This window comes from Opisthocomus hoazin, chromosome 8, assembly GCF_030867145.1.
Source record: "Opisthocomus hoazin isolate bOpiHoa1 chromosome 8, bOpiHoa1.hap1, whole genome shotgun sequence".
NCBI classification, from domain to species: Eukaryota; Metazoa; Chordata; class Aves; order Opisthocomiformes; family Opisthocomidae; genus Opisthocomus; species Opisthocomus hoazin.
Window position 1 is genome coordinate 15,858,784 of NC_134421.1, and position 27,779 is coordinate 15,886,562.

Below are 27,779 nucleotides of genomic sequence, written 5' to 3' on the forward strand. Positions count from 1 at the left end.
CATCCCAATATGTGGGGTTTCATTTTTCCACTGGAAGGCAGCCCCTCCATTATGCAGCAAAAAGAAAACCTTTACTCCACATTAAAAGCCAGTTAATTCCACAATCTCATTTGTGAAAGTGAAGATCGGAAGGCAGATAATCAGTTTTTAGCCCTACTCGTGACTCAGCACCCACACTCCTGCCAGGGGTATCCCTTAGGAATCAGGTCCAGCAAGCTTGCAGCAGTTACCTCGTCCAGGAAACACGCAGGAATACCAAAGTTAAAGCCCCATCTCCAGTCATTTGCATCTCGAGGGTTTTTCCGTGTTCCTCTTTTTAGGCCAGACCAACTCCGAGAGGATTCTTACATGGGAGCTGGCTCAAAGCGTCTCCACTGGCTGCAGCTGGTAAGCCCAGCATGCAGTGCTGTGCTTCGTGGGACAGCCAGCCCCTCACACCACACGCCTGCTCCCAGGGCTGGCTGCAGGGACAGGCCGCTCACCTCCTCAGCCCGCCCAAAGCACACAACGCTGTGTCTCAGGGTGCCCAGTTCCTGATTTTCTGCCTGTAAGAAATTCAGAGGCTGCAAGCTCAGAACCCCTCCAGGACTTTGTACGATGGAGAGACAGACAACCACGGACTGCATGACAGTGGAACCAAATGCAAACCTCTCTTTATTTCAGGTCACGTTAGTTTTGCATAGAAGCACTGTTCACAACAGCAGTCCATCCAGTCAAAAGCAAATGATTAAGAATTCAGTTTGCCAGGTTACTCCTCAAAACGCCTCCAAATAGATAGATAAATTATTTATAAATATGAAAATTTACTGCAGAAACATTGAGCAGTATAGCATTCACAATGGGATTTCCAGCAGTAAAAAAAGTAAACCCACATTATTACAGGGTCAGCTTCTTTGGTGGGAACTGATCTCAGAGCATTTCAGTTCCACGTTAAGAATAACGATCAATGATCTTTCTGCCAAGGCTATTGTCCCTCATCTCAAGCTTCCTGCAAGTAAAGACAGGCTTTCACATCTCAGCCCTTGAGCAAAGAGCAGCAACAGCAAGCCAGGAGGCACGGAACAGTCTGGGGGTCCTGCTCCCACCCTGCCTGCAGTCAGTATCTGTGTTGCCACCCCGCCTCGGAGGGGAAAGGGGAAGGTGCTACAGCAGACAGCTGGCTCGGGAAAGGTTGCCCCTTCTCCCAAGGCCAGTCGCAACATTCTGCATCATGTCTACTGCGTGGATTTGGAGCGTTTCTGCTCCCCTTCAAACCGGGCGTGTTGAGGGAAGAATCCAGTGGGCCAAGTCATGCCTGAAGCTCTACCTGGCCTTGGCCCATCCTGTGACATGGGAAGGTGCACGGTGCTTTGTCAGTGAAGGAGTTGCACAGACAGGAGACAGACTCCAGCTGGGACAGCTCAGGACAGGTAGGTGGGGGCTCTGGCTCCTAGGAAGGGCTGTACAGTCAGAGCAGGGCAGCAAAACCGAGCCCAGCAGCAGAGATGGGGCCACAGCACGAAGACAACTGTCAGCATTTCACAGCTGTCTGGGGATACATGGGTGTGTTCCAGAATACATGTGTATGTATGTCTATTAAATATCCTTAATTCCTCATCATTATTAGTCGTAGTCCCTCCCCCTCCTCAACATCTTGGTTCAAGGGCAAGTTGGAGCCATTTCAGTCTCTGCTGCTCCTTGCCACGGGGGTGCTGAACAGGAACCTGCAGGCCAGTCACTGGCAGAGATGTTGCACCAGCCGCTCAAACTGCTCCCGCTGCTGGTAGATGTAAAGCTGGGTGTCCCAGAGAGCGTTCACCAGCACGGTGTCGTTCACCTCGTCCAGCATCACCTCCGTGTGCAGCTGAGGGCTGAGCCTGCATACGACAAGACAGCATCACCAGCTGGGCACGGGGGCGAACGCGACGGGGCAGCGAGCCTGCCGAGCTCCAGGTTGCGCGAAGCGGCTCCTGCCGTCCTGGGCATTCGCTCCCCCTTACCCAGGAGGCTTGCAGAGCGCAGGCCTTCCGCCCCTTCGAGGCACAACCACACTCAAGGCTGACACTCAGTTCAGCAGCTGCACCACCGAAGGCACGAGCCTCAAAACACGCTGTGCATGGTGGAACAGGGCAGGATGCACATCCCCAAAGGACCCTGTTAGACAGCATCCGCTGAGTCCCTGCTAACCGACCCCGGACAAGGCGTGCTCAGTGGGCCGTGGCATGCTCCGGTGTGTCACCGAGGCATGAGGGGACAGGTCTGGGCAGGCATGCCGCTGGAGGGGACATGATTTGGGATGGCGCATGCCACAGCCAGGTCTGAAGCGAGAGGGCTAAAAATAGGTCTGTGCAGAGAGCGGAAAGGAAGCTCCTACCGGAAATATGGGACATCCGTCATCTCACACCAGGCTCTGGCACGATCCACAGCTGGGCCATCTGCGTCAGTGCACTGCAGGAGAAACAGGCCCACAGTTAGAGCCTGACCGTCACGCTGCTCCACCCTGCCACCAAGCCAAACTTGCACAAGCTGCAGAGGGAGAGGGAAAACCAGGAGCAAGTGCATCCTGGATGGCAACGTTCACCACCAATGAGTGGGATGGCTTTTTGTTTGCTAGTTGTTTTTCTTTTTTTAACATAAGAACAGTGCTTCTGGATCCTTGGGACACAAGCAATTGCACCCTACAGATCCTCCATCTGCCACAGCAGCCAGTGGATTCCCTTAAAAAAACCCCCAGGACGATCCGAGTCACAGCTCCCTTGGGATTTCACCTCTACCCATTTCTGTCCAAGCCCAGTACCAGTGAAGCCTGTGACTAGTGCAGTCTTTCTGCGCTATCCTGGGACAGCTTCCCTGGGAACCTTGAAAAAAAAAGACAGGGGAAGCAGAGGGACCTCTCTGGGTATTTTCTGGCTTTAGGAAGCTAAAAAGAGATAAAGCAACAGAATTAAGGTTATAGTCAGAACCTCAGTTCTGATCTTTCTGGCTTTAATTCATTTGGAGTGTTTTCATGCGCAGCATTTAATGAGCTTCTTTCTGAAGCATGCAAGAAAGTATGCCTATTAAACACTCCTAACCACGGCTCTGAACCACTGCTTTTTATTAGTGATACTCCCACTTCTCTAGCATTTGCTGATTTCCCCAGTAGGGGTAACAAAGCTTTTCTAAAGAAAAATGAATTGCTGTTTTCCGAGGCATGATGGGTTTTTTTTGGTCCAGGTTGCTCAGATGATCATCAGTCCTCCCTGGAAAGATACAGAGTTTAACGAACTCACACCTGCAAATGTTCCCAAGGGTCACTGACCACCATCCTTTCCTCAGCTCCTTTCAGCTGCAGAAACCTCCCTTGGCACTCAAAACCCCAAAGAGGCAGACAGGCCTTCAGACCTGCTGTGCTCCCACAATTTTTACGTTACCCAGTATGTCCATTCCTTGAACTGGCCATGGTCAGAGCAGTTCCAAGGAAATACAATTTTCTTCCAAAAGGAAGAAGCTGAAGACTGGAAACCTTTGCTCCGTCCCTGCAAGCATCCCCAGGGCGCTTCCCCCATCCCCTCTTCCCAGTACTCACACAATCCACCACCATCTTGCCAAGCTCCCTGGCCCCAAAGACAGTCTTCGCCAGCTCCCAAGGGTTGGAGGGGCGGAAAACATCCACAGAGCTCACCGGGACCTGCGGAGGCTTCCCTGTCCCCAGGGAGACCACCAACCCCAATTTTCTTACTTTCTGCCTCTGACCCTGTGGACAAGCATAAGATTTGTTTGCAAGGACCAACAATTACGGCGAAGCATGTCTTTCACAGCAGTCTTGGGGAAGCTCTGAAAGCCAAGGCAAAAGGTTTGGTAGCCTTTTCTCCCTCCCATCCTCCCCCTTTAGTACCGCCTGGTGAAGCAAGTATAATCCACATGACTTCAACAGCTGCACTGTTCTGTCCCTTACGGCCCTGGCTGCACCCAAACCCATCGGATCACCCCAAGGATGAGTCCTGGGACCAGATGACAGTGAAACAGCCCAACTCTTTCAGACATTTTGGCAACACACCTCCCCTTGCAGCTACAGGGAGCAGTAGCTGCCAGTAATTAGTCATCTTTTTGAGGAACTTGCCACAGCACAGAAGGCATTCACTCTTCAGCCTTGCAGAGTGCCCTACCGTTGTCTTCTCCATTTATTTTTGCACAGAAAAAGACCCTGCAGAGCTGCGTCAAGGGCCACACACAACCATCAACTGAATCATCCTGGCTCAAAGTAGCAAGCACAGGCTGATGGGGCTGCCTCCCTGCCTCACACCCTTGCCAGAAGAGGTATTTCACCTCTCAGACACCATTCCCAACACAGATCCCCCTCCTTACACTCCCTTCTAGGGTGCTGCACTGCTAACTTGTTCATCCACTAGAGAGGCATCCATTCCCAAACTCTCTAGCCCTTCAAGGAAGGCTCAGTAGAGCAGATAAAGCTCGTTACCAGCCAGGGATGGGATTTCTCTCACCTTCTTGATCAGTGTCTTGTTGTACTCGTGGATCTCTGCCATGGCATCAAGGGTTGGGTTGTTGGCTAGCAGCCCGCCATCCAGAAAGCGGCCTATCGGCCGGAAATACGTGGGAGCCGCGCCGCTGCAGCGGGCAGCGCGCCATACAAGTTGGTCTGGAGGGAGAGAAAGCATACGGCCTCTTACAACAACTTTCCTGTGTGCAGGCAGCACCTCGCCTTCACCGACACAAAGCAGGAGGGCTCACAATCCCAGAAGGCCCTACTCTGAATAGCTGTGTCCCAACAGTAGGGCTTCTGCTTGGACGCACAGGATTATTTTGGGGGGCTTTACACAGAAAGTGGTGAGAACATCTTTTATCCTGGGTCAAATTCATTCTCTACCAGCTTCATTGCTGCTACTTTGATGGTGGAACAGTTATGTTTGCTAGACGAAGAAAGAAGCAATCTGGAGAGGGCTGCATGCTTCGGTTACACAGCTTTTCTGTGTCAATCTGCTCCTGAAAGCCCAGGGAAAGGTACTGACTGTACGCAGGACTCCTCTAGCAGAACTCTTCCTCATGAACCTTACTAGCCAGTCCCTGTTCCTGGTACAAGAGAAGCCAAGAGAGGAGGAGAGTGGAGAAAAGGGAACCATCACTAGGACCAAGCTGCAAGTCAAGATCAGGGATGAGGCATTGCTGGGACACCCCGATTTTCAGAACAATGGGAGGAAGAACAGGAAATCTTCTGTCTCTGAGGGGTGGCCCCCTCCCCTGCCAACCAGCTGGACTGCTGTGTGTCAGCATTTACCTTCTGGCTGAGTGAGTGGTTTGAAAGATGCGGATGTCTTGTATTCAGTGGAGGTTTTTGTCTCTGGTACGGGGTAATTCCGGAAAAGGTGGAGCTCAGCTGGCTGCCGGTCACACAACGTCCCTGTCACCATAACCCTGGGGGAGAGGACATGACAGAATAAGAATAAAATGGAAAAAAAAATGTACTTACGGCTTCAATAGTCTGGACATCACACTCCTCCAGATCCGCTCTAAGGAGAGGCTGAGCATCTCTGCTGAGAGGGGTCTAGAGCACACTCAAGAGAGCAGCAACTAGCGCGGCCCCAGGCACGACTTACTTGGGTTTTTGGACATCGGTCATTTTGGTGTTTTCTCCAAATTCCTTCTTCAAGAACTCATCCAGGGGCTCCGACTCGTAGGGTCGGGACCCCCGGAACACCATGTCCTTCATGCGGAAGTACAGGCAGCGCATGTAGTCCATGGACTTCCCTGAGACGGGCAACAGCATCAGCAGGAACAGCGGGTGGCAGGAAGGGCAGGCAGAACAAAGAGCACGTAAGAGCTGGGACTTTCCAGAACCAGCAGGAGATGGAAGGCGTCACTCCCAATCCCATCCCCTTCCCAGGCTGCCTGTCGTCTGCTCAGACCTCAGCAGCACGACTGGGAAGGATTAAAGAGGAAGGGCAAGCTCAGAACGTAGTTCCCCGCTACAAGAAAGTGCCGACCACCTTGTGAAACTGCCATGGAGAAAGCAGGAAGCACAGACCATTGCAGTCTGCCACCACGCACTTCCCAAAACCCAGAAAGCTGCTCAAGACCAGCTGATGTGGGAATCGAGCACAAAGCCAGGTCTAGGCTTTCCTTCATTAACAAACCTCCCTTCCCCCCTTTGGCAGGGACAACAAATCTTAGTCGGGACTCAGAGAGGCAGCTCCCACCCCGCATCCGCTCCCCACAGAGGAGCGCTCAAGCCCACAGGAGCGAGAAGTGGCCCATTATTTGCGTTGTCCTCACCATGTACAATAGCCAAGGCCAAGATGCCCCCAGTGCTGGTCCCCGCAATCCAGTCAAAAATCTCACGAATGGGACGGCCCGCAGCCTTTTCGATAGCCAGGAGAAGCTGGATGAGCACCAGGCCTCGGATGCCCCCTCCATCCAGGCACAGGAGGCGGTCGTGACTAGAGAGAAACACACACAGATGACTGGGGGCTGTGGGACAGCTTACAAATCACAGCACGCTGTGTGGGAATGTGACCCTGGGGATGGGAAACCAGGCCAGTAACAAGAACGCTGCTGTGGACAGTGTAATCAGTGAACACATAAATCCAGCAGTGCTTCCAGATGAAAATAAGAGTGGACACGGCCAGATGCGCCTTGTCAGAGTTTGTGCACCACCACTCGCTCTTTTAGCCACCTCTAACCTCCACACCAGAGCGTCAAGCCGAAAACTTATCCAAGACCCTTAGCACAGGAATGGGTATTGTGTCACAAATAAAAAGCAGACAGCCCAAAGTCCCTGCTAGCTGCACTTCAGTGCCAACCCTCCCTCCGCTCCCAGCAAGGTGAGGTGCAGGCACTGCCAAGGCAGTGCACAGCCTGGCAAAGGAGCTGGGTGAGCATCGGGGCAGCGCGTGGAAATCACAAAGCCAAAACAGCGTTTTGTGGCCAGCTGCAGAGGGAAGGGACAGAGCAGGGGTTTCACCTGCTGAGGTCGGGGTCCACTGCAGCTCCAAAGCTGCAGGCAGGAACAGGCGATGGTCGTTTATGGGAACAGAGATTTATCGCAACAGGGTGCAGAGGGGTTTCTGCCAAAAACTGCAATGTCAATGGACACTAAATAATGTCAGCTCTGAGGACGCCGCACCCACAAGTATGGGCAGGGAGAATTCACACACACGGATTTCACCTTCAAGTTGCACGGGAGCCTGGACAGAAGTTGTTCCTCACTTACTTTCTTCTGCCCTCACTGGGCGAGTCCACAACATCTGGTGCCTTCAACAACTGTCCGAGTGTTGTGGAAACATACAGAAGGTCCTTGTACCCTAGAGGGCCATGAATATACAAAAGGAAAAAAAAAAAAAATTAGAGACCACTTTGCTACTTGAACCCTCCGATATGTGCCTCAGAGATATTAGTCAACTAAATTATACTTAATCAATTAGAAAACCTTCAATTATTCTTTCTACTTTCTCTCTGCCCCCAGCGAGCTTGGTCAGGTTACCCAAACCTCCCATCCCTGTGGTACATCTTTTCCACCATAATCACACAGAGAACATCCAAATTCCTTCCCAACCGAATGAAGCTCCCTGCAGGAGACACAAGCCATCTTACCCATAGTCGCCAGGTATCCCCCCCTAGATTAAACTCTGCACCAAAGAGGAGAAACCCCGTCCTTTAGAGCAGGCAGCTGGAGGTGCACTGGCAAAGATGAAGGATTTGTAGAAGCAGGCGATGAGCACAGTAGGCAAGAGAGAAGGCAGAGCCTAGCAGCATGCCCACTACGTTGTTCACTGCAAGCCGTAAGATAAAACCTAAATCTACTCCTGCAAGGTAACCTAGGCAGGAGAGCTGTGGGGACAGGGTGGCTTGTCATTACCCCTCAGCTGACGTACACCCAGGCCACCCTGGGTGTGGGCCACCAATCCAGCCTAGGTGAGAAGCCAGCCTGCGAAATCAAAAGAAGAAAGAACAGGGGGAAAGAAGTTAAATACGTCTGCCAGAACCCAGGCCGCAATGTGGCTGTGGACGACAGTGAATGTGGTGAGGAGCTTCTTTGAGGGCCAGAGTCCATGATGAAAAAGGGCGTTGCTCTGTCACTGCATCAGAGCTGAAACTGCGGGGGTCACCTTCACAAGGCCATGGTGAGCAGAAAGACCTGGTCTTATCAAGCCAGTGAGACAGACGCACTCCGGGCCTGGGGGAAGGTGTCCTCTAGCACCCCCGGAGGGCCTTTGCAAAGGAAACCACCAGGCTGAGGGGGATCACAAGCGGCTGTTATCTGACTGCATGCCTCTCTCACAAGGGTCAGAGCCTCCCTGCAAGCCAATTCGCCCACTGCCCACTCCATAAGCCCTCATGCTGCCTCTGTCCGACTTCCAGAGCTCCCCGGAGGAGGAAAGCCTGGCACTCGTATGTCCTAAGGTAGGCTTTTCCTATCCATAACATAAACTCTGTGACCAGGGTCTCTTATCTGTGGGCTTCACCCCTTCTCTCTCCCAGCTGATGGCCTGAATCTGGATCTGAATGAGCAACGCTTCTCATTTCCTTGTGCCCAGCACGACACTGGGAGCTCCTCAAGGCAGACCAGCAAGTACCTCCCCTTCTGTACGTGACCCAGTGGTAAAATGCATGCAGGCAACCAAGGCCTACACCTCTTCCCGAGGGGTGAGGGAATCAGTCTTCCCTTTCATTTTTACAGAGCTGCGTTATGTCAAGTCTATAAAACAAAAGTTTAGAGTACAAGAGCTTAGAGTACACACACAGGAAAAGCAGAGAAAAGAGACAGGATCCTGCAACAGCTGAATGAGGACAGAGTCACCAGACACTGAGAGCTAGGAGACAGTCCCCAGAGCACAGCCCATCTGAGAAGAGATCCGAGACAGCACTGTGAAGCAAGAAGGGAGCAGAGCGAGGGAAGGCCAGGGAAGGCTTTACCTAAGCTGTTGAAGCTGCTCCGCGAGGAAGGCTGGCCTTCCAGGAAGAAGGAGGCGGCAGATGGTGCCAGGCTTGGGGACTCGGGGTTGGGTGGGTGGCAGCGTTCGGTCCCTACAGTTTGCAGCAGGTCTAAGAGCACTTTCCGGTTCGCACCTTAGGTGACGAAGGGGGAGTCACAGATCAGAAAGAGAATCAGTGCACGCACACACCGGGCGCGAGGAGGGGGGCTCTGCCAAATTCACAGCAGCCCTGACCCTCACAAAACCTGTGGGCTGACCCAGTGAAGGGGAAAGCACGTCCCAGGCATCTCTCCCCAAACACCAGGCAGCAGGACTTGCGCACAGCAGGGGTACCCAGTGCTGTGCAGCTTCAAGGGGGCGTGCCACACAGTTCTTGCCACTGAAGAACCACCCGTGCCTGCTGACGCCTGGGCGGTTCAGCAGCACTGCGTCATCCCGTTGTGAGCCCGCAGTGCCTGACATTGTGGCTTGAAAGAGGGGAGTGCGTGCCAGCTTTTCCTCTTGCATCTCTGTCTCACAGAAGAGAAATTCATCACGGGCTATTAACACAAAGCCTATGCCACTAGCTCAGGAAGTGCCTACCCTGTGAGCGACTAGAAGCTGGGAAAGCATGTTGGAGAAGCATCCCCCATGCTTGGCCTGTTTTCACCTCTCCCCAAGACACTGTTTTGGCCACCAAGGGGAGACAGGATGCTGGGTTCACCCTGTAAGGCTGCTGACATGCTCCCTCACCTTTGCTGCTCCTGGCTGCCAACAGCCCCGGCGTCTCCCCGAAATCATTGGGGATCTCAACATCTCCTCCAAACACGACGATCGCTTTGATCATATCCAGGTGATCATGCTAGAGGACAAGAGAAAGCTCAGTCAAGAGCCATGCTCCCCTCGGCTCCATCATCTCTCATTCCCTCCCTCATCTCTTCATTAGCCAAAGCACCCACAAGGGATCACCCCATGAAAGACAACAGCTGGAATTTCAAAGAAGCCTGTCGCTGCCTCAACCCTTCAAGAAACTCCTCTCTCTCATTCCCAGCAGCCTCTGCAGAAAACTCACCTTCATGGCCAGGTGCAGCGGCGTGTTGCCGTCCTCACCCCTGGCGTTGGTGTGGGCCCCGTGCATCAGCAGTACCATGGCACAGTCAAAGCGTCCCCTCTTGACCGCGATGTGCAGAGCCATGTCAGCTGTCCGGCTGGTCAAATTCACCTCGGAACCGTACTCCAGCAGCAGCCGTGTCATCTGTGCCCAAGCGTGCACGTGCCAGGTCAAGAAGAGAGAAAGCGGTCGTGAGGACAACCACCTGCATGCTCACACGATGCAGGTCTCACGGCAAGCAAAGCAGGGCAAGAGGAGGGACCGGAGGGACCTTTAGCCTGGACGCAGCTGGCTGGCAGATGCCAGATGCATTGTTCCAAGCACTGGAGATGGGGTTTCTCTGTCTTTTACCGCAAAACTATTGGTGGTTTCACAACCTGGCTTGAGCTTCTGGATGTTTTGGGACTTCTACGCAAGTATAGCAACTGGCTGAGAACAATGGATAAAAAACAGTTCCTACTCAGACTAGAATCCTTGCAGCTGGAGGGAAAAAGCTTGCTTTCTGATCTTCTCTTTTATAAGCCAAGCAGGTTTATGTCTGCTCTGAAACTCCACAGCACATTTCTGAGAGTGATGTGATACTGCAGGAGGGAAACGAGTCCTGCTATAGGAACGTCCTCTGCTTGCAACAAGCACTATTCAGGTGCTCCACCATGGCATACCACCCACTGATCTGCCTGTCTCTGGCAGAAGATGGACCACATGCCACCGTCCTGTGCCTACCTATCACCCTCCCTGCAGTTGTCAAAGCATCAGTCTGCTTCCTTCCATGAAACTGTCAGTCAAGAGAAGAGAGCTCCCCCCAGGGGAAATAGTGGAACTGGTGCAATTTCCCCAACAAGAACGGGAAAACGGACAAGCTGGCAGTTTCCCAGCCAAGGACAACATACTAGGGATGAGCCCACCAGTTTATTTCACTGCAAGGCTCCACTGCTCCGTCCCCCCCTGGCAAACAGCGCTGATCAGCACTGGGCAAAGAGAATCAAACATCGGGCTGCTGGCTGGGCGCTGGCACTCCCAGGACTCTGCACATGCACTCAGGAGAGGTCAGCAGCAGGAGGAGGAATTAATGGAGTGCTGCGTGGCAGCACAGGCCCTCGCCACGGACTGGCTCCATTTACCTCCGCCTTCTTCGACCAGTGCAGCGGAGTGGCTTCATAGCGCGGGTCCCTGGAGCGAACCTGGCTGGCATCCGCCTCGAGGATGGCCTGGGCACACCTGGCGAGGACAACGAGATGGAGGGATGGGTGGCTGCCGTCTCGACTCAGGACCTCCACTAACATCAGCACCTGCCTCCCGCCCAGAGCCTTTCAGGAAACTCTTCGGCAGCAGCAGGCCCTTTGCCACACCTGCAAACTCCTCAGCTGCAGTTCTGTTTTGCTCATTTTAGAAAGGAAGGGTGCAACAGGAAGCATACGAGCAGCACTGTGTTCAGAGGAAGCAGGAGAATCCCTTCCCGATTCCAAGTAGTGGAGCAATATCTGGGTACTTCTCCAATACAGGAATACGGCATTTCTGGAAACGCTCAAGACCCGAGGGGAAATTCTTTGCTTCTCCCTCTCTCTCCGTGGAAACATGGGGATAAAACTGAAATAGTTAAAGACTTGCTGAAATTAAGAATCTGTGTACTTCCCTATGAGTGAAAAATCACACCTGTTGTGAATAGACTAGTGTCTAGTGCCTACAGAGTGTGGGTAGGTATACTCATGAAACAAGCATATGCTCTCCACTCCGAAACACCACCAAACAAACAACGTAGAAGAGATCAAGCTCCACTGCAAAATAAGGGACCTAAGCACATTTTTGGCTTGTGAATGTGCCTCTAATGTTGGAAAGCACTTTTCAAAATCCTGAAAAATTAGCAACAGCTAGTGTTGATTTGAGAGCCCTACTTGTAGAGCTCGGACACTCTGTGAAAATTAAGTATTATAAAGCACATGCAAAGAGACTCAAATTTCTCCAGGGAAAATAAAGCGGAGTAAACATCATGTCTCTTTTGAATCAGTTCCAGAGTGTGTTACCAAGAATCAAAAGTATCTTTGGCCCACACGAGACGGGAACAACTAGGCTTTGAAATGCAAGCTTATTAAGATCAGAGCACTCGAAGACAGCAGCACAGCAATTAGCAGCGCTATTTAAGCATCACTAAACCATCTTCTCACAGATCATTCTGAGAAAAAGTATTTCAAAAACTCCCTTTCAAAAAAAATCTGTGTCTTTCTCCTGATGTCTGATACTAAAGAATATATATAGATAAATTCATGGAAAAGCTTTTTTTTTCCTGAAAGCACTTCTCTGTTCTTTTGACAACTCTGTGACGCAGCAGAGGACAGCACGGGACATCATCCTACTGAGCATGGCCCCGAAAGGGGTCCGGTCTTGGACACCCCCAAGCAAGTAGACAGACCCTCAGACTGGAGGAAGAGCCCTGTTCTGGCACCCCAGCAGTCACTTACCCCTTCTGGGAGAACTTCAGTGCCACGTGGATGGGGTAGCCCAGCGTCCCCATGATGCTGCAGCTGGCACGGCATTTCAGCAGAGACCGCACCATGTCCTCTTTGCCCAGCTGGCAAGCGAGATGCAGAGCGGTCAGCCCTTCACAGCTCAGGTGGTCCAAGCCAACAGTTGGGGCTCTGCCCAGGAGCTGGGAAGAGGAGACAATAGATAAATAAATAGACAGACATGGAAGAGCACCATCTCACTTCCCGAGCTCCGAGGACTGACTCCCGAGCACTGGGTTCCTCAAGATGCTGCAGCCTGTCCTCTCCACGCCTACTCCCAACACAGTAGCTACGGAAACGCTCCTTGTTTTCTCTCCCCAGAGGGTTTATCGCTGCTCTCTGTGATCTCTTCCTCCGACCCGGGTGCTTCCAAGACACCCCTCAGCCGAAAAGGGCTCACACCACCTTGAACAACACAGCTCAGCAGACTCCCACCGTTACCCATGGCTCAGCCCAACCGAATGAGCGCGCTACCTAGAGACCGCAGTTTCCTCTCCTGCTGCGGCCCCGGCAGTTACCACGGCCAGTCAGCAGGCAGGAGCTCAGCCTCCCCTGCAACTCCATCGCTGCTTTCAGATACAAACAGGAGTCTGTTTAAAACACACATGGGGATATGTTTGAAGGAATTTTCCTATTCTCCCTGTAAATTTTAGACCCTGCAGACTGTTTTGTTACACAAAAATATCCCACTGCCGTACTGGGGAAACCTTGCAAGCCCTGGTGCACACAAGAGAAATGGGAATTTAGTTTCTTTCCTCTGGTTTAACAAGGAATCAAGAGAGAAAAGAAACAAACAAGAGACAGAACAGACCTGGAAGTATTTCTCTAACAAGTCAAGTTGCTGCCATCAGAGAAATAAAGCAAGAGCGTATCTTTTTAATACAGAGGTCCTAACTGCCCTGCTCCACAGTATGGCAAGCCCCGATCGTCATCCCTCCCCCAGCACACATTAGGAAACCCCAGCACAGTCTGGCAGGCAGCGGGAGAGCTGTCACAACAAGTATTGGGCAAATGTCGGGGGGTGCAGCCGTAGGGGAGAGCCAGTCTTGCGCTCGCACCGGGTGCTGGGGAGCTGACAGACGCGAGGAGCCAACGGAAGGCCACCCACACCCTTGTGAACCCTGTCACTCTGCCCAGCACTTCTCAGCAATTGAGAACGCCTCTGGCCTCAGACTGTCTCTGCCCCGAGGCTCAGACCGCTGTCCCCAGCGCAAGGCTGCTCAGTTCAAACAACAGGTTCTGCAGCTCAGGAGAGCCCAGGCAGCTCCGAACTGTCCTTCAGACTGCAAGCAACACATGCTCCCCCATGGCAGACCAAACACAGGCTCCCCCACAGAAACACTGCCCAAAACCAAATACCCTGCTCGGAGGAGATGTAGCAGGGACGGCCAAGGGCCGGGGGAAAGGCAGGATGAAGGCCTGATGCAAATGCCAGTGAAGGATGCTTTCTGAAGAAATTTGCTTAATATCCTCGTTCCACTGCAGGCTGGAATCTGGAGCCTACTTACGGGAAACAGCAGCAGTAAAGGGAGAAGAAAGAGGCTGAAATCAGCCTCCAGCATTAACTTGATGCTGCAGCAGAGAGAACTGACTTTCTCCTCCCCTGTCTGCAGCTGTTTTCCTGTCTGCCTCCCCACAGCACAGAGAGGACCCCTTCTAGTCCCACTCCCCCGCAGCTCTGAAATCGCTCCCACCTCAATGATGTGGGGGCTGTTCCCTCGCACAGCATAGTGGAACACGGTCTCCCCGTTCCTGTCAGTGATGTCCACCCGCGCGTGGCACTCCAGCAGCTCCAGCAGGCACTCCATGTCTCCCTTGCGGCAGGCCAGGTGCAGCGGGGTGCAGCCATCCTCGCTGTCCGTGCTGTTCACGCAGCTGCAAGAGAGGAGTCAACGTGAGGCCGAGGAAGGGCTGCGAAGACGAGGACGTGCAGCCGCCCTGCGAGCTGATACAAAGGTATCACTTCCACTTCAAGCCCAGCTGGTGCGAACCATGAGGTTCATGAAAGCCCGGCCTCTTGCCAAGGAAGGAGCACAGGGAAGGGCCACCAAGCAGCCCTGCCATGGACCCTCTCCCTGACACGCTGCTCCTTCCTCTGCCCCCCATCTGGGAGCAGCTGCCCCTGCCCAAAGGAAGGCAGAAGACAGGTTACGGTCAGCAGCCTGGCAGGGGTGCTGCCATCAGTCCCCTCAGTCCCCTAACTCCTCACTAGTCTCCCCTACCCTCAGTGAACTTCCCCATGGAGAGAACAAGGTTTTGTGGCCAAAATACATTTCCAGAAAGACAGTCCTCCTCTCTCGTGGTTTACAAAGTCAGCCACAACCCCTTCCAAAAAGGGGCTCCACAAGGGTGGTAAGACTCTAACTAGTGCCTCTTGCAAAACACTTCAATCCTTTAGCGTAAGCACCAGAGCTCCGCGCTTTAACGTCCACAGCAGCAGGTCAAAAGCCTGCCAATAAGCTCACACAGCGACCACCGGACACCCCTTGCTACCACATCTGTCACTCAGGCATGACATAGCAAGGCCTGCACTTTTAAACTCCACCTCTGCAGCACCCACAGGTGTCAAACTCCTCCAAGCAGCAGGCCCCATTGCTTTGGTACATCAAGCCAGGATACCCTAATCTGGCCTAGCCTGCCCTCCCAAGCTCGTTCCCAGCACCAGGCGCACCGGAGACCCCTCCCCACTCCTTGCCTCAGAACGTGGTTGTGCCGGAAGCTCTCACGACGGCCAACCTCCACGGCGACATGTGCCGAGGACCAGCTGGGGTGGTTGCGGAAGCAGTCACTGAGCTGCTGGAGATCCTCCAGAGACAAGGGCTGGTGCGAGCTCTCGTAGAAAGGGCGCAGCTGCCTCGCGTACTGCTCAAAACGCACCAGAGCATCTGCTTCATTGTTGAGCTGGAAGAGCCTGGAGGAAAGGCAAAGCCAGCATTGGCCCTACTCAAAGGAACAACATCCACCCCATGTATCTGAGAGAAATGGCTCTTCTCCAATTGTTAGTGCTGGGGACTTTGCTATTCTTCCTCATCTGGTGTCGCAGAATCATAGAATCATTAAGGTTGGAAAAGACCTCTAAGATCGGCAAGTCCAGCCGTCACCCCAACACCACCACACCTGCTGAACCATGTCCCCAAGTGCCATATCTACACGTTTTTTGAACACCTCCAGGGATGGTGACTCCACCGCTTCCCTGGGCAGCCTGTTCCAGTGTCTGACCACTCTTTCAGTAAAGAAAATTTTCCCTAATATCCAATCTAAACCTCCTCTGATGTGACTTGAGGCCATTGCCTCTTGTCCTATTGCTAGTTACCTGGGAGAAGAGACCAATGCCCGCCTCACTGCAGCCTTCTTTCAGGTAGTTGTAGAGAGCAATAAGGTCCCCCCTCAGTCTCCTCTTCTCCAGATTAAACAGCCCCAGCTCCCTCAGCCGCTCCTCATAGGACTTGTGCTCTAGACCCCTCACCAGCCTCGTTACCCTTCTCCAGACACGCTCCAGCACCTCAATGTCCTTCTTGTAGTGAGGGGCCCAAAACTGAACACAGTACTCGAGGTGCGGCCTCACCAGTGCTGAGTACAGGGGCACGATCAGCTCCCATACTTGTTCCAAGGGAAGGGAGCCTACTTCACTAGCAGAGAGCACCTCCTCTTCCTGAGGAACATTAACTTTTGGGCTGAAGTATCCCATGCTCCAGATGCTAATGCAGCAATGGGGACAAGTGGAAGCGTGTGTACCCACAGCCGCTCTGACCCGAGCACCTATTTCGGAGCTGCCCGTTTCCACAGCACTTAGACTCTGTCCCGCCCTGTTCCTGCAAGCTGTTTTCGACGTTGCCTCCTCCCCCAGCACACGCCAGGGCCTCCTGCTCCTCACGAGCCTGCATTCCCACCCAACGCTTCGCCCACGGAGCACTGCCACGGCCCGGAGAGCGGTTTGGATCGCCGTTGGTTTCACGATGGCTCAGGGTCTGCCACTTACCGGAAAGCGACCTGCGGGCTCTGTGGGTTGACCAGCAGGCAATCCCAGGAGCGGGCCAGGCTGTTCCGATACAGAGCCACCCTGCCATCCTCCCTCAGGCGGGCGTGAGTGCCGTACTCGGCAGCCGACACCTCCCTCACCCGGTACGGGTTGGTGAATATCTGGGTGACGCTGCTGATGGTGTTCACCAGCTGGCCCAAGAACTGCATCGCCCCGCGGGCCTGGTCTAGCCGCTACCCCGCCGCCTGAGGGAACCCGGCCCGGCCCGGCCGCCTGAGGGAACTCGGCCCCGGCTCGGCCGCCTGAGGGAACCCGGCCTGGCCGCCTGAGGGAACCCGGCCGCGGCCCCGCCGCCTGAGGGAACCTGGCCGCGGCCCGGCCGCTGCCCTCCCCCGAACCCAGCGACAGGAAAGCAGAACCGAGAGCCGCCGGGGTGACGCGCGCCCGGGAGGAAAACCCAGCACCGGAGGCTTCTTCCCCGTCTCTTCCGGGAAGAGCGCCCGCTTCCCCTCAGCGCCCTCCCTCTCACGGGCCTGGCCCCGCCCCCTTCGCCTGCCCGCGCTGGGAGGTGCCGCCCGCCGCCGGGGGGGGGGGGCGGAGAGCTGCGGCTGCGCCCGCGGAGCAGAACGGGCCCCGGCGCCCTCCGCCCGCCAATCGCGGCCCCGCCCCTTCATCGGGACGGGCCAATCGGCGGCGCCGCGCCCGGGGAGGGGCGGGCGGGGCGGGGCAGCGCGGCGGGCGCCGCTGCGTCACTCCCGCCGCCATCCCAGAGGAGGGCGGAGAGGCGGGGGCCGCCATCTTGCTGAGGGCGGGGCGGAACGCTCTTCTTAAAGCGGCAGCGGCCCGCGGCGCCCGGGTTGGGTGGGCGCGTTCCGCTTACCGGGCCTGCGTCGCCCCGCGACTTGGGATGAGCACGGCGGTTTTGGCGAGCGGCTGCGTTCACACCCCGGTGCGTTCAGTCCCCCGGCAGCGCGCGGCGGGGGCGGTGCGGCGGCCGCTTTAAGAGCAGGGGTGGTGGCGAAGGGGGGGGTTGACGTCACCGCATGACTGTATTTTTATGAATGAAAAGAATCCGCGGGTGAGTAATCGCGGGGAGCGGGGCGGGAGGCGCCGCCCGACGGCCGAGCCGGCAGCGGCCCCGCGGGGACCAGCGCGGCCTCCCGGTAAGCGCCGGAGGGGGCGGGAGGGACCCCGGCGGGCCCCCCCACCCCGCCACGGCCTCTCCCCCCCGGGGAGGGGGGCGGTGGGGCCCGGCACCGGCTGGAGGCCGCTTTGCCGCCGCCGGGAGCGGGGAAGGTGGGGGGGGGTCTCCGGTCGGGGCCGCCCGCTCTTCCCTCCCCGCCCGCTCTTCCCTCCCCGCCCGCTCTTTCCTCCCGAGTCCTGGGCACCGCAGCTCCCCCGGCTCCGGTGGCGGCTCCCCGGCCCGGATTGCATCAGCTTCCAGCCGCCCCGGCTCCACCTTCCCCTCCGGCCCGGCCCCCCTCGCCCCTCCGGGGGGCTCTGCTACCGGCGATGGGCCTCCCCGGGGCGGGGGGGGCTGCTGGGCTGCGCCCCGGGCTCCCGGCCATCTCAGAACCGGGGCACAGGGAGGGACCGGCCACCGGTGAGGGGACAGGCGCCGCTTCGGTGACTTCCCCCCCACCCCCCCAATCCCGGGCCGCTGAATCACGGGGAGGCCACTGCTCGCCTGCCCACGCTGCGTGGCCGCGGCCCCGACCCTTCACCCCCGGAGCCTGCGGGTCCCGGTGCGGGGTGGGCACGGCCGCGGTCTCGCCCCGCGGGGCTGCTGCTCTGACTTTTCCTCTCGGCCTCGGGCGGGTCTGGCCCCGGTTTCCTCCCCGGGGGGGGAAGCCCCGGCCTCCCGGCAGCCGGGCTGGGGCGTTTCGGGTCCCCGGGGCAGAGCAGCACCCCGACCACCTCGGGCCGGGATGAAGGAGGGAGGGGTGCTCCGGCTCTCCCCCGTTATTAATATCTTCTGCAGTCACTATGATTATTATTATTGTTACTACGTACTTTTTTAAAGGGGTAGGGATGACCCACGCGGCCGGCGGGGGGGCCGTGGGCAGGGGGTCAGCGGGGCCCGGGTGAGGGGCACGGGCAGGCAGTAACCAGCTCTTCCCCCCGCTGCTCAGCAGGGCCGGTGTGAGGCGAGGATGGCTGCGGACGGGCTCTCCAGCAAAGCCCTGAAGGTGAGCACCAATGGGACCGGGGAGGGGTAGGGGTCAGGTTTGGGGAGGGGGGTCTCAGGCGATCGTCCCCTCTCTCTGGCAGGTGAAGCGGGAGCTGGGGGAGAACACGCCGCTGCTGTCGGACGAGGAGCTGATGGGGCTGTCAGTGCGGGAGCTCAACCACCACCTGCGGGGCCTCTCCAAGGAGGAGGTGGCGAGGCTGAAGCAGCGCCGGCGGACGCTGAAGAACCGGGGTTACGCCGCCAGCTGCCGGGTGAAGCGCGTCTGCCAGAAGGAAGAGCTGCAGAAGCAGAAGATGGAGCTGGAATGGGAGGTGGACAAGCTGGCCCGGGAGAACGCCGCCATGCGCCTGGAGCTCGACACCCTCCGTGGCAAGTACGAAGCCCTGCAGGGCTTCGCCCGCACCGTGGCTGCCCACGGGCCCCCTGCCAAGGTGGCCACCGCCAGCGTCATCACCATCGTGAAGTCCAGCGCCAACCAGGCCGCCTACTCCTAGTGTTGGCCTCTGTCCCCCGGCCGGGCATGGCCCCCCCGGGGTGCCTTTTCCCCCAAATCCCCTCCTGTACCCTCCCCGAGCTCCTTCCCACCAGGACCTGTGCCTGAAACCCTCCCTCTCCTGTCCCTTGACCTCCAGCTCCCCTGTGTAGGGAGGGCTGCTGCAGCACGGGTGCTGGGGTGGAGGACAGGACCCCGCTGGTGGCCCCCAAAGCCCCGCAGCCCCCTCCCCTCCAATCCAGCCCCGTCCCCTGCTGCAGCCCCCCTGGCCAGGCACCCCTCGCCCTGGGGGATGCGGGCAGGAGAGGGTGAGCCTGCCCAGGCAGCGGTGGGGAAGCATCCCATGGCTCCAAGCTGGCAGGAAAACACCCAGCACCTCTTTTTCTGGGGAAGGGCATGGGAGAGCTGATCGCAGGCCGGGCACTCCCAGGAGCGTGTGCCAGGGAGTGGAAGGAGGAGGGAGAGGTTTTGCAGTGATGGGTGGAAGGGATGCGATGGTGAGGGGTGCCAACATTGGCCCCACAGCTTGGAGCAGGGGGGGAGGTGGCAGCATGGCTGGAGTCTCCAGGGGTAGAGATGGTGAGGGAAGGTGGCAGGTCCAGAGGGTGAGAGAAAGTGGCTGCAGGTTGGTGCCTGGTAAGGGAGAGTGGGAGGGGAAAGTGCTGTGGCAGCCTGCGGTGCTGGGTAGCCCAGAGGTGATGGGGATCCCTCGGGCATGGCAGAGCTGGGGGACGTGAGTGGCCCAGCCCAGGCTGTTGTACGCAAAGGGGAGCAGCAGTGGTGCTGTTTTATCTCTCTGCATCGCACGCATCCTTCACACCTCTTCCTGCCTATGGGACGCTCAGTCTGGTCTCTAACACAGCAGCAGGGGCAGGAAGGAAGCGGAGGCAGCTGGAGCAGAGATAAACACTATTTTGCTCAGTGCAGGCCGGCTTATACAGCCCCACCAAGCGCTCCCTGGCGCCCCACTGCCTACAAAGCCGACGGAAAGGTGCTCCTGGCCCCCGAGAGCCAGAGCTGCGGAGGCAGAGAGAGGGATGGAGGTGCAGGAGGTGGGAAGCAGGGGAGGAGGAGGAGGAGAGCATCCCTGCTCCTGGGAGCTGCCTGGCAGGCAGGTAGGCTCCTCCCTTTGGTTTTCCTCCAGCTTGGACACGGGTGTGGGACAACCGGCTCTTCAGCAGGCTGAAATGCTGGAGAAGGGCTGGGTTTGCATTTAGCAGCACTGGAAAGGGAGCAGGAGGCAGACCCTTCTCGGTTATCTGCTGCTGTGGACGATCCCACCGTTTCTGCCCCTGTCCGGGTATTGCCACGCCAGCCGCCCTCGGCTGCAGCCTCCGTCCCTGCCGGGGAGAGGTGCCCGCCGCTCGTGGATAGGGCACTGTGGTTGGCATCCCCCCACCCCGACTCCTCTTGGGTTTATTTATTGCACGAACGTAAGTTATTTTCACGTCCTCTTTGCCATTCCGCCTCTTGGCACAGCCAGGATGTTGGTACAGAGCCGTACTTTATATTTTATATATGCAAATCACATTTTATCTTATATAGAGCAAAAAAATACTTATTTATTTTCTGACTTACGGTATGTGTCCTACCTGACTCCTCTGTATTTTGTAGACTTTACAAATAAAGCAAGTTCTTTTTTTTTCCACAGTGTTTGTGTGTTTGGTCATTCTTCTCAGTGAGATGAGGTTTCTGAGCTCCCTCTAGCCTTGCTGCAGGACATGTTCAAGCATGTGTCCAAAAAAAAGATGGGATGGGGGACAGCTCGACTTCCTAGAACAAACACAAATTTATACTCTCTGGAAAAAAGGGGCTCAGTGAGCAAGCTTAATACTGAACATCACCCCACAAAGTGCTTGCTTTCAGGGTCAGTTTGGCTGTGCTGAATCAGCTTTTCCTAGGAAAGATGATGCTTTTTGCTAGAAAAATTCCCTACCAGGCTGCCTTTGGAGCTGGTGCAAGAGGAGAGGCAGGTGCAATCAGGGCAGCTCTACCTAAAAAATTCCCTGCTGAGTGCTGTCAGTGTCTGACTTGGGAACAGCAAGGAGCTTGTGACCGTGGGTGGCAGGAGACCAGGAAGGAAGCATGGCAGGCAGGTGAAGCCTGACCTCCCCATGGGGAAAAGCCACCCTTCCTCAGAGCTGAGATGGAAGTGATGAGTATGTTCCCCGACACCCAGGCAGGCCAGGTCGCAGCAGCTCGCAGCGCTCACATGGTACTTCTGGGTTCTACATTCACCTTCCCTCTTGCCACTGCAACCTGCCCCAGCCCCACCACCGCTCGTGGAAGAGAAGCCCAGAGCTGCTGTTTGCTGGGGCCTGTGGCAGAGAATGCAGCCCCCTTCCTCTCACAGGTGTTCTGCACTGAACACCCAAGATCAGGACTGGTCTTTACTCCAGGTTTTTGGCAAACAGGTTTTGCTCCTGCCCTGGACCACTAGTGACATCTCGGGCCCAGGCTGCTGTAGCACAGCTTCTCCATCAGCTCTTGCATACACAGCGTGTCCTCTCAAAAAGAGGACTAGGAGGACAAGACATAGCCTCAACCCCTGCCATGAGCAAAAACTCAAAATCAGCTCTGAGAAGTCACCCAGACAGCACCACGCAAAGGCAGCTTAAGTACAATCTATATTATCTCTATATTTTTATTTGTCATCATATTTGCTCATTTCTGCAGAGTATAACGTCACAAAGACCAAAATAGAAAGAGCAGCTTGTCGCTGAGCTCGCATCAGTTAAACACAATAGGTACAAAACTAGGTGACTCTGTCTTATTTATCATACATTTTTTTTTCCGTTGTTTATATACAAAGAACTACGCTATATGGAAAAATAATAAACAAATCCCATGGGTATGTTACATGGTAAACAAGAAGGAAGGAAGGAAGGAGAGGGGAAGCAGGTGAGGGAGAGCAGCTCCAAGGGCCCACTCCTGGAACCAACACGTTTGTTGGGGCCCTGGGCTACCGCAAGCAGGCCTGCAAGACCACATATGCCTGGGCCTCCTCGGTCTCAAGCTCTGGGTCTTGTATTTGTTCCTCCATGCCAGAGCGGCTTAAGAGCCAGTCCTTGCTCTGGCACTTACCTGTTATGAGGGAGAGCAGGAAGCTCAGAGATGATTTTGTGTGGTGTTAAAAAAAATATATATATATATATAAAAAATAATGATGCATGGCAGCTGGCTGTTGTTTGGGCGCTAGTTCTTCATCAGGCTTTTCCAAAGGCAGCTAGTGCAAAAGGGTTATACTTTAAACCACTACACACAGGAAGCTTCGAGAATATCCAGATCCTCTGCACAGCATATATATGCAGCATACATTTCAAAATAATTTTTAAAAAAACACTTCCCCAAGCCTGGATCATCTTCAAGCTCAACAGGGCAAGCCCAGAGATTTCAGATCTCAGCCACCCCACGCAAGAAAGATTGGGGACAGTCACCAGTGACACTGGGACATCATCAAGGCCTGCAAATGCAAGGGAACAGGAGGAAGGGATCATGCCCCGTGCCCCATTTCCCTAAGAGAGAGGGGAGGTTTAACATAAATATCTCACACTAAAGGACTACTAAGCAAAGCCATGGAAGATGGAAGGAAAGCCCATTCAATCTTCAGCCTCGCCTTCCAGGCGGCTTATGGCATGAGGAAAAGGAGCTTTACACCAAGCCCACACAAAGCCTGGCAGACAGCGTTTGCACGTCCACTGAAGCAGCGACAGATTTGGGAAAAGCAGTAACTAACTGCATGGCATCGCAGGATGTGTGCAAATGGGGAAATCCAGCAGCAGAGAAGCTGCTGGATCCGCTGGCCCTGCCTCCAGCTCCCTCAAGAGTCAGCACCATTGCTGCCACCTGCTTCACTGTCCGCAAGACACGCGAGTACGGAAGGAGACACCGTTCTTAAGCCCTCCCCTACTCTATCCGCACAGCAGGGAGCAAACCCACCTCTCTTCAAGCCCTTTTTCCCCTGCTCCTGACCCCACACTTCTGGCAGGGGTGCTGAGGAAATGAGGTGCTCTTTGCTCACAGTCGCTTCTGAGAAAGCAAAATGAGCAAGCGCGTAGATTAGGACACAAGAGGAAAGGTAAACGCCAGGCAGTACGCCAGACCCCAGTCCTCCTAGCAGAGCAACAAGGGGCCATCTGGAAACGCACGGGTCTGCTGACGGCCCGGTAGGCATCAAGCAGGAGAGGAACAGAGAAACCATAGCCAAGAAAAACACAGCAGCTTGCTCCAACCTCTCCATTTTGCTTTCTGCTTAGAGGTAGGGGCATCTGATCCGTAGCACTTGAGTGTGCTCCCCCCTCCTCCCCTAGACAATTTTAAGCAAGCAAGAGGCATTTACTGGTCCCTGGATAGATCTAGAAGCATCATTCTTATTTTGGTTTCACTAAATACTTAGGGGCCAATCTAAAATCCAAGAAAAGCAAGGGGAAGCTTCTTTTCCCGCTCCCATGGATGCTGGCTCCACCCTTGATAGCATCGCAGGGCCTGCAAAGTGTGCAGCAGCAACTGCTGCCTGTGAAACCAGGAGGGACAATTTTAACCAGCCAAGTCATGTCAGGTTTCAAATCTGCTCCAGTTTGGCCTGGAACAGCTATGGAGATAAAAAGCAAAGGAGGAGTGTGCAACATCCCTTCCGTAACGCTTCAGCCTAAGGGCAAAAACTTGTGCAGCTCACAGGGGAAGTCAGTGATGACCAGCATGGGGAGAGCTACCCGCGAGAGACCAGGACCTGCTCTGGCAGCTACCTGGTACAATCCACACCTTTAAAAGGGGCAGCTATGTCAGTGAAGGACAGGAAACAAGAAGTAAAAAATGTCTCAGCGTTTACATATCTTCCTTTCCCAAAGAGGGATGAAAGGGCCAGAGCTCTACAAACTTCTACCACCCATCATGGCCAGTCCTCAGTCCTGTCAGCAGAAGACAGATGCTCCACAGAGGCTTCTCGCCACGGAAATGCAGGACAGATGGGAAGCTTGGACATCTGGTGACTAGAAATCCCCGCCCTCACAAGACAGTAATTCCATCCCTTCTGAGCTTCAACAAGCATCAGCTTTGATGGGGAGTACAGGGGATGCGGGGAACGGAGGAACAGGAATAAAGTCCTGTCCTTTTCCCCCTTGCTCACTGAAGTACAGGACTGCACAACCAGGTGCTGAGGAGCACAGGGGCAGATGTTCCTCACTAAGCATTCAAGGCAATGGCTGTAGAGAGACCAGTCTCTGGTCTGGTCCTCAGGAATGCTTATCGCTGCATCCTAATCTCACTTCCCAAGGATCACAGAGATGTTAGTACCAGGGAGCTGGGAGAGAAAACTGTGCCTACGCCAACCATTCAGGAAAAGGAATACAAAGCAGTCAGGTTGTCCAGTTGGAAAAAAAACAGAAACATTTTTGGCCACAATTCCAAGCTCTGGCCACTCACGCTCCACATCAAGCTGGGCAGGTGTGGGAGGCCAGAGCCCCAAATCCTAGAGCTTTGCTTCAATTAATTCCAGTCAATCGCTGCTGTAAGGAATGGGCTCAAGAATGGAGTCCTGGCCATTCTCCCACCTCCACACCGCTCAAAAGCTAATGGGAAGTGCCCAATTCTGCAATCTGCACTCTCTAGGAAGTGATATGACTTGTGTGTTTCTGCTTTAATAAATTAAAAAAACCCATAAAAAAAACAACAAGAGAAGGAAAATGACAGTCTGTGCTGGCAGTTTCCCCTCCTAGAATTCATCGTCAGAGCTCAGCAAGAGGGTCTTCTCGTTATCGCGGGCACCCGAGCAGCTATGGGAGCGCGAGATAACATGACTGCCATTGCGCCAGGGTGGGCCATGCTCCAGCGTTGACTGCTGAGTGTACTGCTGGTAGGCTGGGGAGAAGTTGTGGATCGCATCTTGGACAATGTCGTGGGGGTTCATGGTCTCCTTGAGGCTGCTGGAGATGCTCTTCATGGGAGCACAGCGACCTGTTGGGGTAAGAGGGGGAGGGACAAGTGAAGAATACTGCTGCCTTCCCCCACACCCCTTAACACGAAGGTAAGGAGAACAGGGAACATGCACTCTTAGATCCTGCAGAAGTTACTTTACAGACTTCCTTAAGCAGCTGCTGAGGAAATTCTGCACAAATGGTGTCAAGTTTTACCAGTAGTGCTCCTAAATCCAGCCACTGCTGGCCAAGTGAATCCACCGCAGCACCAAACGGGGGACATGCTGTGAGAATGGGACACACCCACAGCAGCAAGCTCTGCTACACACTGCCTGTGCTGGCTTGGGTGTGCAACGAAGACAGTAAGGCAGGGAAGTGCTCATGTAAAAAGGGCGTCAGAAGACAAAAACCAAGGAAATTCTAAAAACCGAGGAGAAATGGTATTTGCCATTTTCACTCATTGGAAATTAGACCGACAGGCGGCATCGGAGTGCCCACAGGAAAGCGATCACAGAAGTGGAAAGCAGCACAAAGGAGGGAAAGGAAGGGAACAGGCACTACTAGAGGCAGAACCACCCCACGAGTAAGGAGTGTCACAGTGACAGCGTGAAGGAAGCAACAGTTGGAGACTGTCCCACCCAAGTGCTGAGCACAGAGGAAGGCTGTATGTCCTTCTAGGAGCTGCCATTTCTCATGCCTTCTAGGTCCCATTTCCAGCGTGGGCTCCTGGCTCTGCTCAGCCCTGGGGACGAGCTCCCCAAAAACCAACGCATGCTGATCATCTGTGGCAATTACGAAAGTGAAGGGAGGCTGGGGCGAGAGAGCAAACCAGCTCCTCCGAGAGCCTGTGCTGCTCTTTGGAGAGAGATTCACACAGTCCTGACAGAAATGCTCTAAAGCTAGGTGGCTGTCTTACAACCTATGATCCAGACAACCCTAAAGCAGCTGTGTGAGGCAGTCGAGTTACAGACCTACAAGGAAGGGGGAACAAGGGACAGAGTAGGCAGTAGACAGGCTGGGAATCAGAACAGAACAGCATCCCAGTTAAAAAAAACAGAGACAAACACACAGAGCATGCTGTACCTACCATACGGTCCATACGATGGAACAGCTGCACCAGGGACCAGTGGCCAAAGCAAGGGAGAGATAAAAGGGAGAGGAGAGAGAGAGAGACAGAGAAAGAAAGAGAGAAAGAGAGAGAGGAAATAACAAGAACTGAACAAGACCCACCACCGACACATCCCCCACTGTACTGGCCAGTTTACCCTTTCATCACCCGCAGATCTCATCTCCCCCAGCTGCAGCCACTGTCCTTCCAAAACCTCTGGAGCTGGCTGGGATGGAGGGGTCATCTACATGAACACTGCCCCACGGCGGCTGTCCTCCCACACCTCAGCACAAACTCCCCCACCAGGAAGGAAGCCCTTTATTTGGAGAACACTGAATGTACTTGCTTAGACTGGGCATAAGAACCCCCTTTTCCCACAGATAACATCTACCTCCCTCTTCCCCGGAATAAGATTTCTCGCAGCCCAGCCCTCTCGAAGTCGTTACAGGAAGATCCTCCTCCTCCAAGCCAAACATGTTGCCAAAGCACAGCCTCATCTTCCCGAGCCAGATTCAAAACAGAGGCTGTTTCAGGCCCTGTCCCTCCTGCCTTCAGTCTGTTGCGCAATCTGGAGCGATGGAGTTCCCCTTTGGGCAGACGGGAAGGCGGACAAACCCACTCTACCAAAAGGATGCAACTTCTTGCAGCCCTCGGGCCTGCAACAAGCTCTCGTGGGTGGCATACTGGGGAACTGAAAAGGGAACAATGCAATTCAGGCAAGGTTTCTGCCCTGCGGAGCTGTTGCACAATTGATCTGTTCAGACACCACGGAGGAGGAGATGTGATGTTTTTCCAAGCACTCAGGTTGGGAGTCATATCAGCGTGGTGGTTGCTAGAGGGACCAGTCTCCACCCAGTCTCATTACCAAACAGACGTGCCACACGCGCTGGCATATTTCCTACCTTGGGCATCAAGTCTCTTGTCCACATACACCTTGTATGTGAAGGCATGGCGGAGGGCGATGGCTGCAAAGAACATCTCCACGCAAATGATGAAGTCCTGATAGCCAGCAGCTACGGTGCCTTCACCCACAGACACGTTGGCAGAGTGGATTTTGGGGATGGCACCACACTTTTCCAAGATGGCTAGCAGCATCCCTAAACAAAACAACAAGCTCATGTAAATGTGCAGAAAACATGATCGCACACTAACTGCAAGGAATGGAAATAGCTGTCTGTGCTGCATGTCCTAGGTGCAAACCCATTTAACACAGAAGCTACAAACAGAGCAGGCTAGATACTCCCACCCACGCTCACCTGTGCAACAGAGAAAGGAGGAATAAATAAGAGATACATTTAAGCAAAGAATGTTCCAACACTGACCCTCTTCTGTTCTCAACTGATGCATAATCTGTGGAACCAGCTGCTGCAGGACTTAATCTAAAGTCCAAAAGGGTAGCAAGCAGTCAGATATTTCTATGAGCACTTCTGTGACCTCAGCACTTCCACTACCTAGAGCAAAAATTGACGTAATGGAGCTTTTCATTTAAGCACAATGTGGTTTTGACACACCATTGCAAGAAAGATATTTTTCCATGTCCATTGCCAGGTGGCTGAAGAATTCCAGAGAAGGCAGAATGTGTGTGACCAGATGGCT

The 27,779-nt window shown here is 54.7% G+C and overlaps 3 protein-coding genes across 16 annotated transcripts in view; 1 reads left to right on the forward strand and 2 right to left on the reverse strand.

Moving 5' to 3' along the window:
• Positions 1 to 631: 631 nt before the first annotated feature.
• Positions 632 to 17,008, reverse strand: PLA2G6 (phospholipase A2 group VI). Of its 2 annotated transcripts, XM_075428567.1 has the most exons (16): positions 16,480 to 17,008; positions 15,196 to 15,411; positions 14,195 to 14,375; positions 12,456 to 12,643; positions 11,121 to 11,217; positions 9,961 to 10,143; positions 9,642 to 9,750; positions 8,890 to 9,042; positions 7,187 to 7,277; positions 6,250 to 6,413; positions 5,574 to 5,724; positions 5,255 to 5,391; positions 4,464 to 4,618; positions 3,548 to 3,715; positions 2,354 to 2,427; positions 632 to 1,856 (listed from the first exon to the last, which is right to left on the reverse strand). In XM_075428567.1, the coding sequence occupies exons 1-16, from the start codon at positions 16,686 to 16,688 to the stop codon at positions 1,715 to 1,717; spliced, it is 2,418 nt and encodes an 805-aa protein (XP_075284682.1). In that variant the 5' UTR covers positions 16,689 to 17,008; the 3' UTR covers positions 632 to 1,714. The 2 variants fall into 2 exon arrangements, with proteins under 2 accessions (XP_075284682.1, XP_075284683.1); XM_075428568.1 differs by lacking the exon at positions 8,890 to 9,042.
• Positions 17,009 to 17,275: 267 nt separating this feature from the next.
• On the forward strand, positions 17,276 to 20,813 carry MAFF (MAF bZIP transcription factor F). Of its 12 annotated transcripts, none has more exons than XM_075429130.1 (3): positions 17,276 to 17,428; positions 18,612 to 18,668; positions 18,727 to 20,813. In XM_075429130.1, the coding sequence occupies exons 1-3, from the start codon at positions 17,387 to 17,389 to the stop codon at positions 19,162 to 19,164; spliced, it is 537 nt and encodes a 178-aa protein (XP_075285245.1). In that variant the 5' UTR covers positions 17,276 to 17,386; the 3' UTR covers positions 19,165 to 20,813. The 12 variants fall into 12 exon arrangements, with proteins under 12 accessions (XP_075285245.1, XP_075285246.1, XP_075285247.1 ...); XM_075429131.1 differs by having other exon boundaries at positions 18,615 to 18,668; XM_075429132.1 differs by having other exon boundaries at positions 17,278 to 17,428; positions 18,751 to 20,813.
• Positions 20,814 to 21,782: 969 nt separating this feature from the next.
• Positions 21,783 to 27,779, reverse strand: part of TMEM184B (transmembrane protein 184B) — a 30,373-nt gene continuing 24,376 nt past the window's right edge. The window contains exons 8-10 of one of the 2 annotated variants that reach the window (XM_075427825.1): positions 27,086 to 27,280; positions 26,163 to 26,186; positions 21,783 to 25,115 (exon numbers count right to left, since the gene is read on the reverse strand). In XM_075427825.1, the coding sequence (XP_075283940.1) occupies positions 24,874 to 25,115; positions 26,163 to 26,186; positions 27,086 to 27,280 (461 nt within the window). In that variant the 3' untranslated portion in view covers positions 21,783 to 24,873. The remainder of the gene's footprint in view (positions 25,116 to 26,162; positions 26,187 to 27,085; positions 27,281 to 27,779) is intronic. The other variant, XM_075427824.1, reaches the window with a different exon arrangement.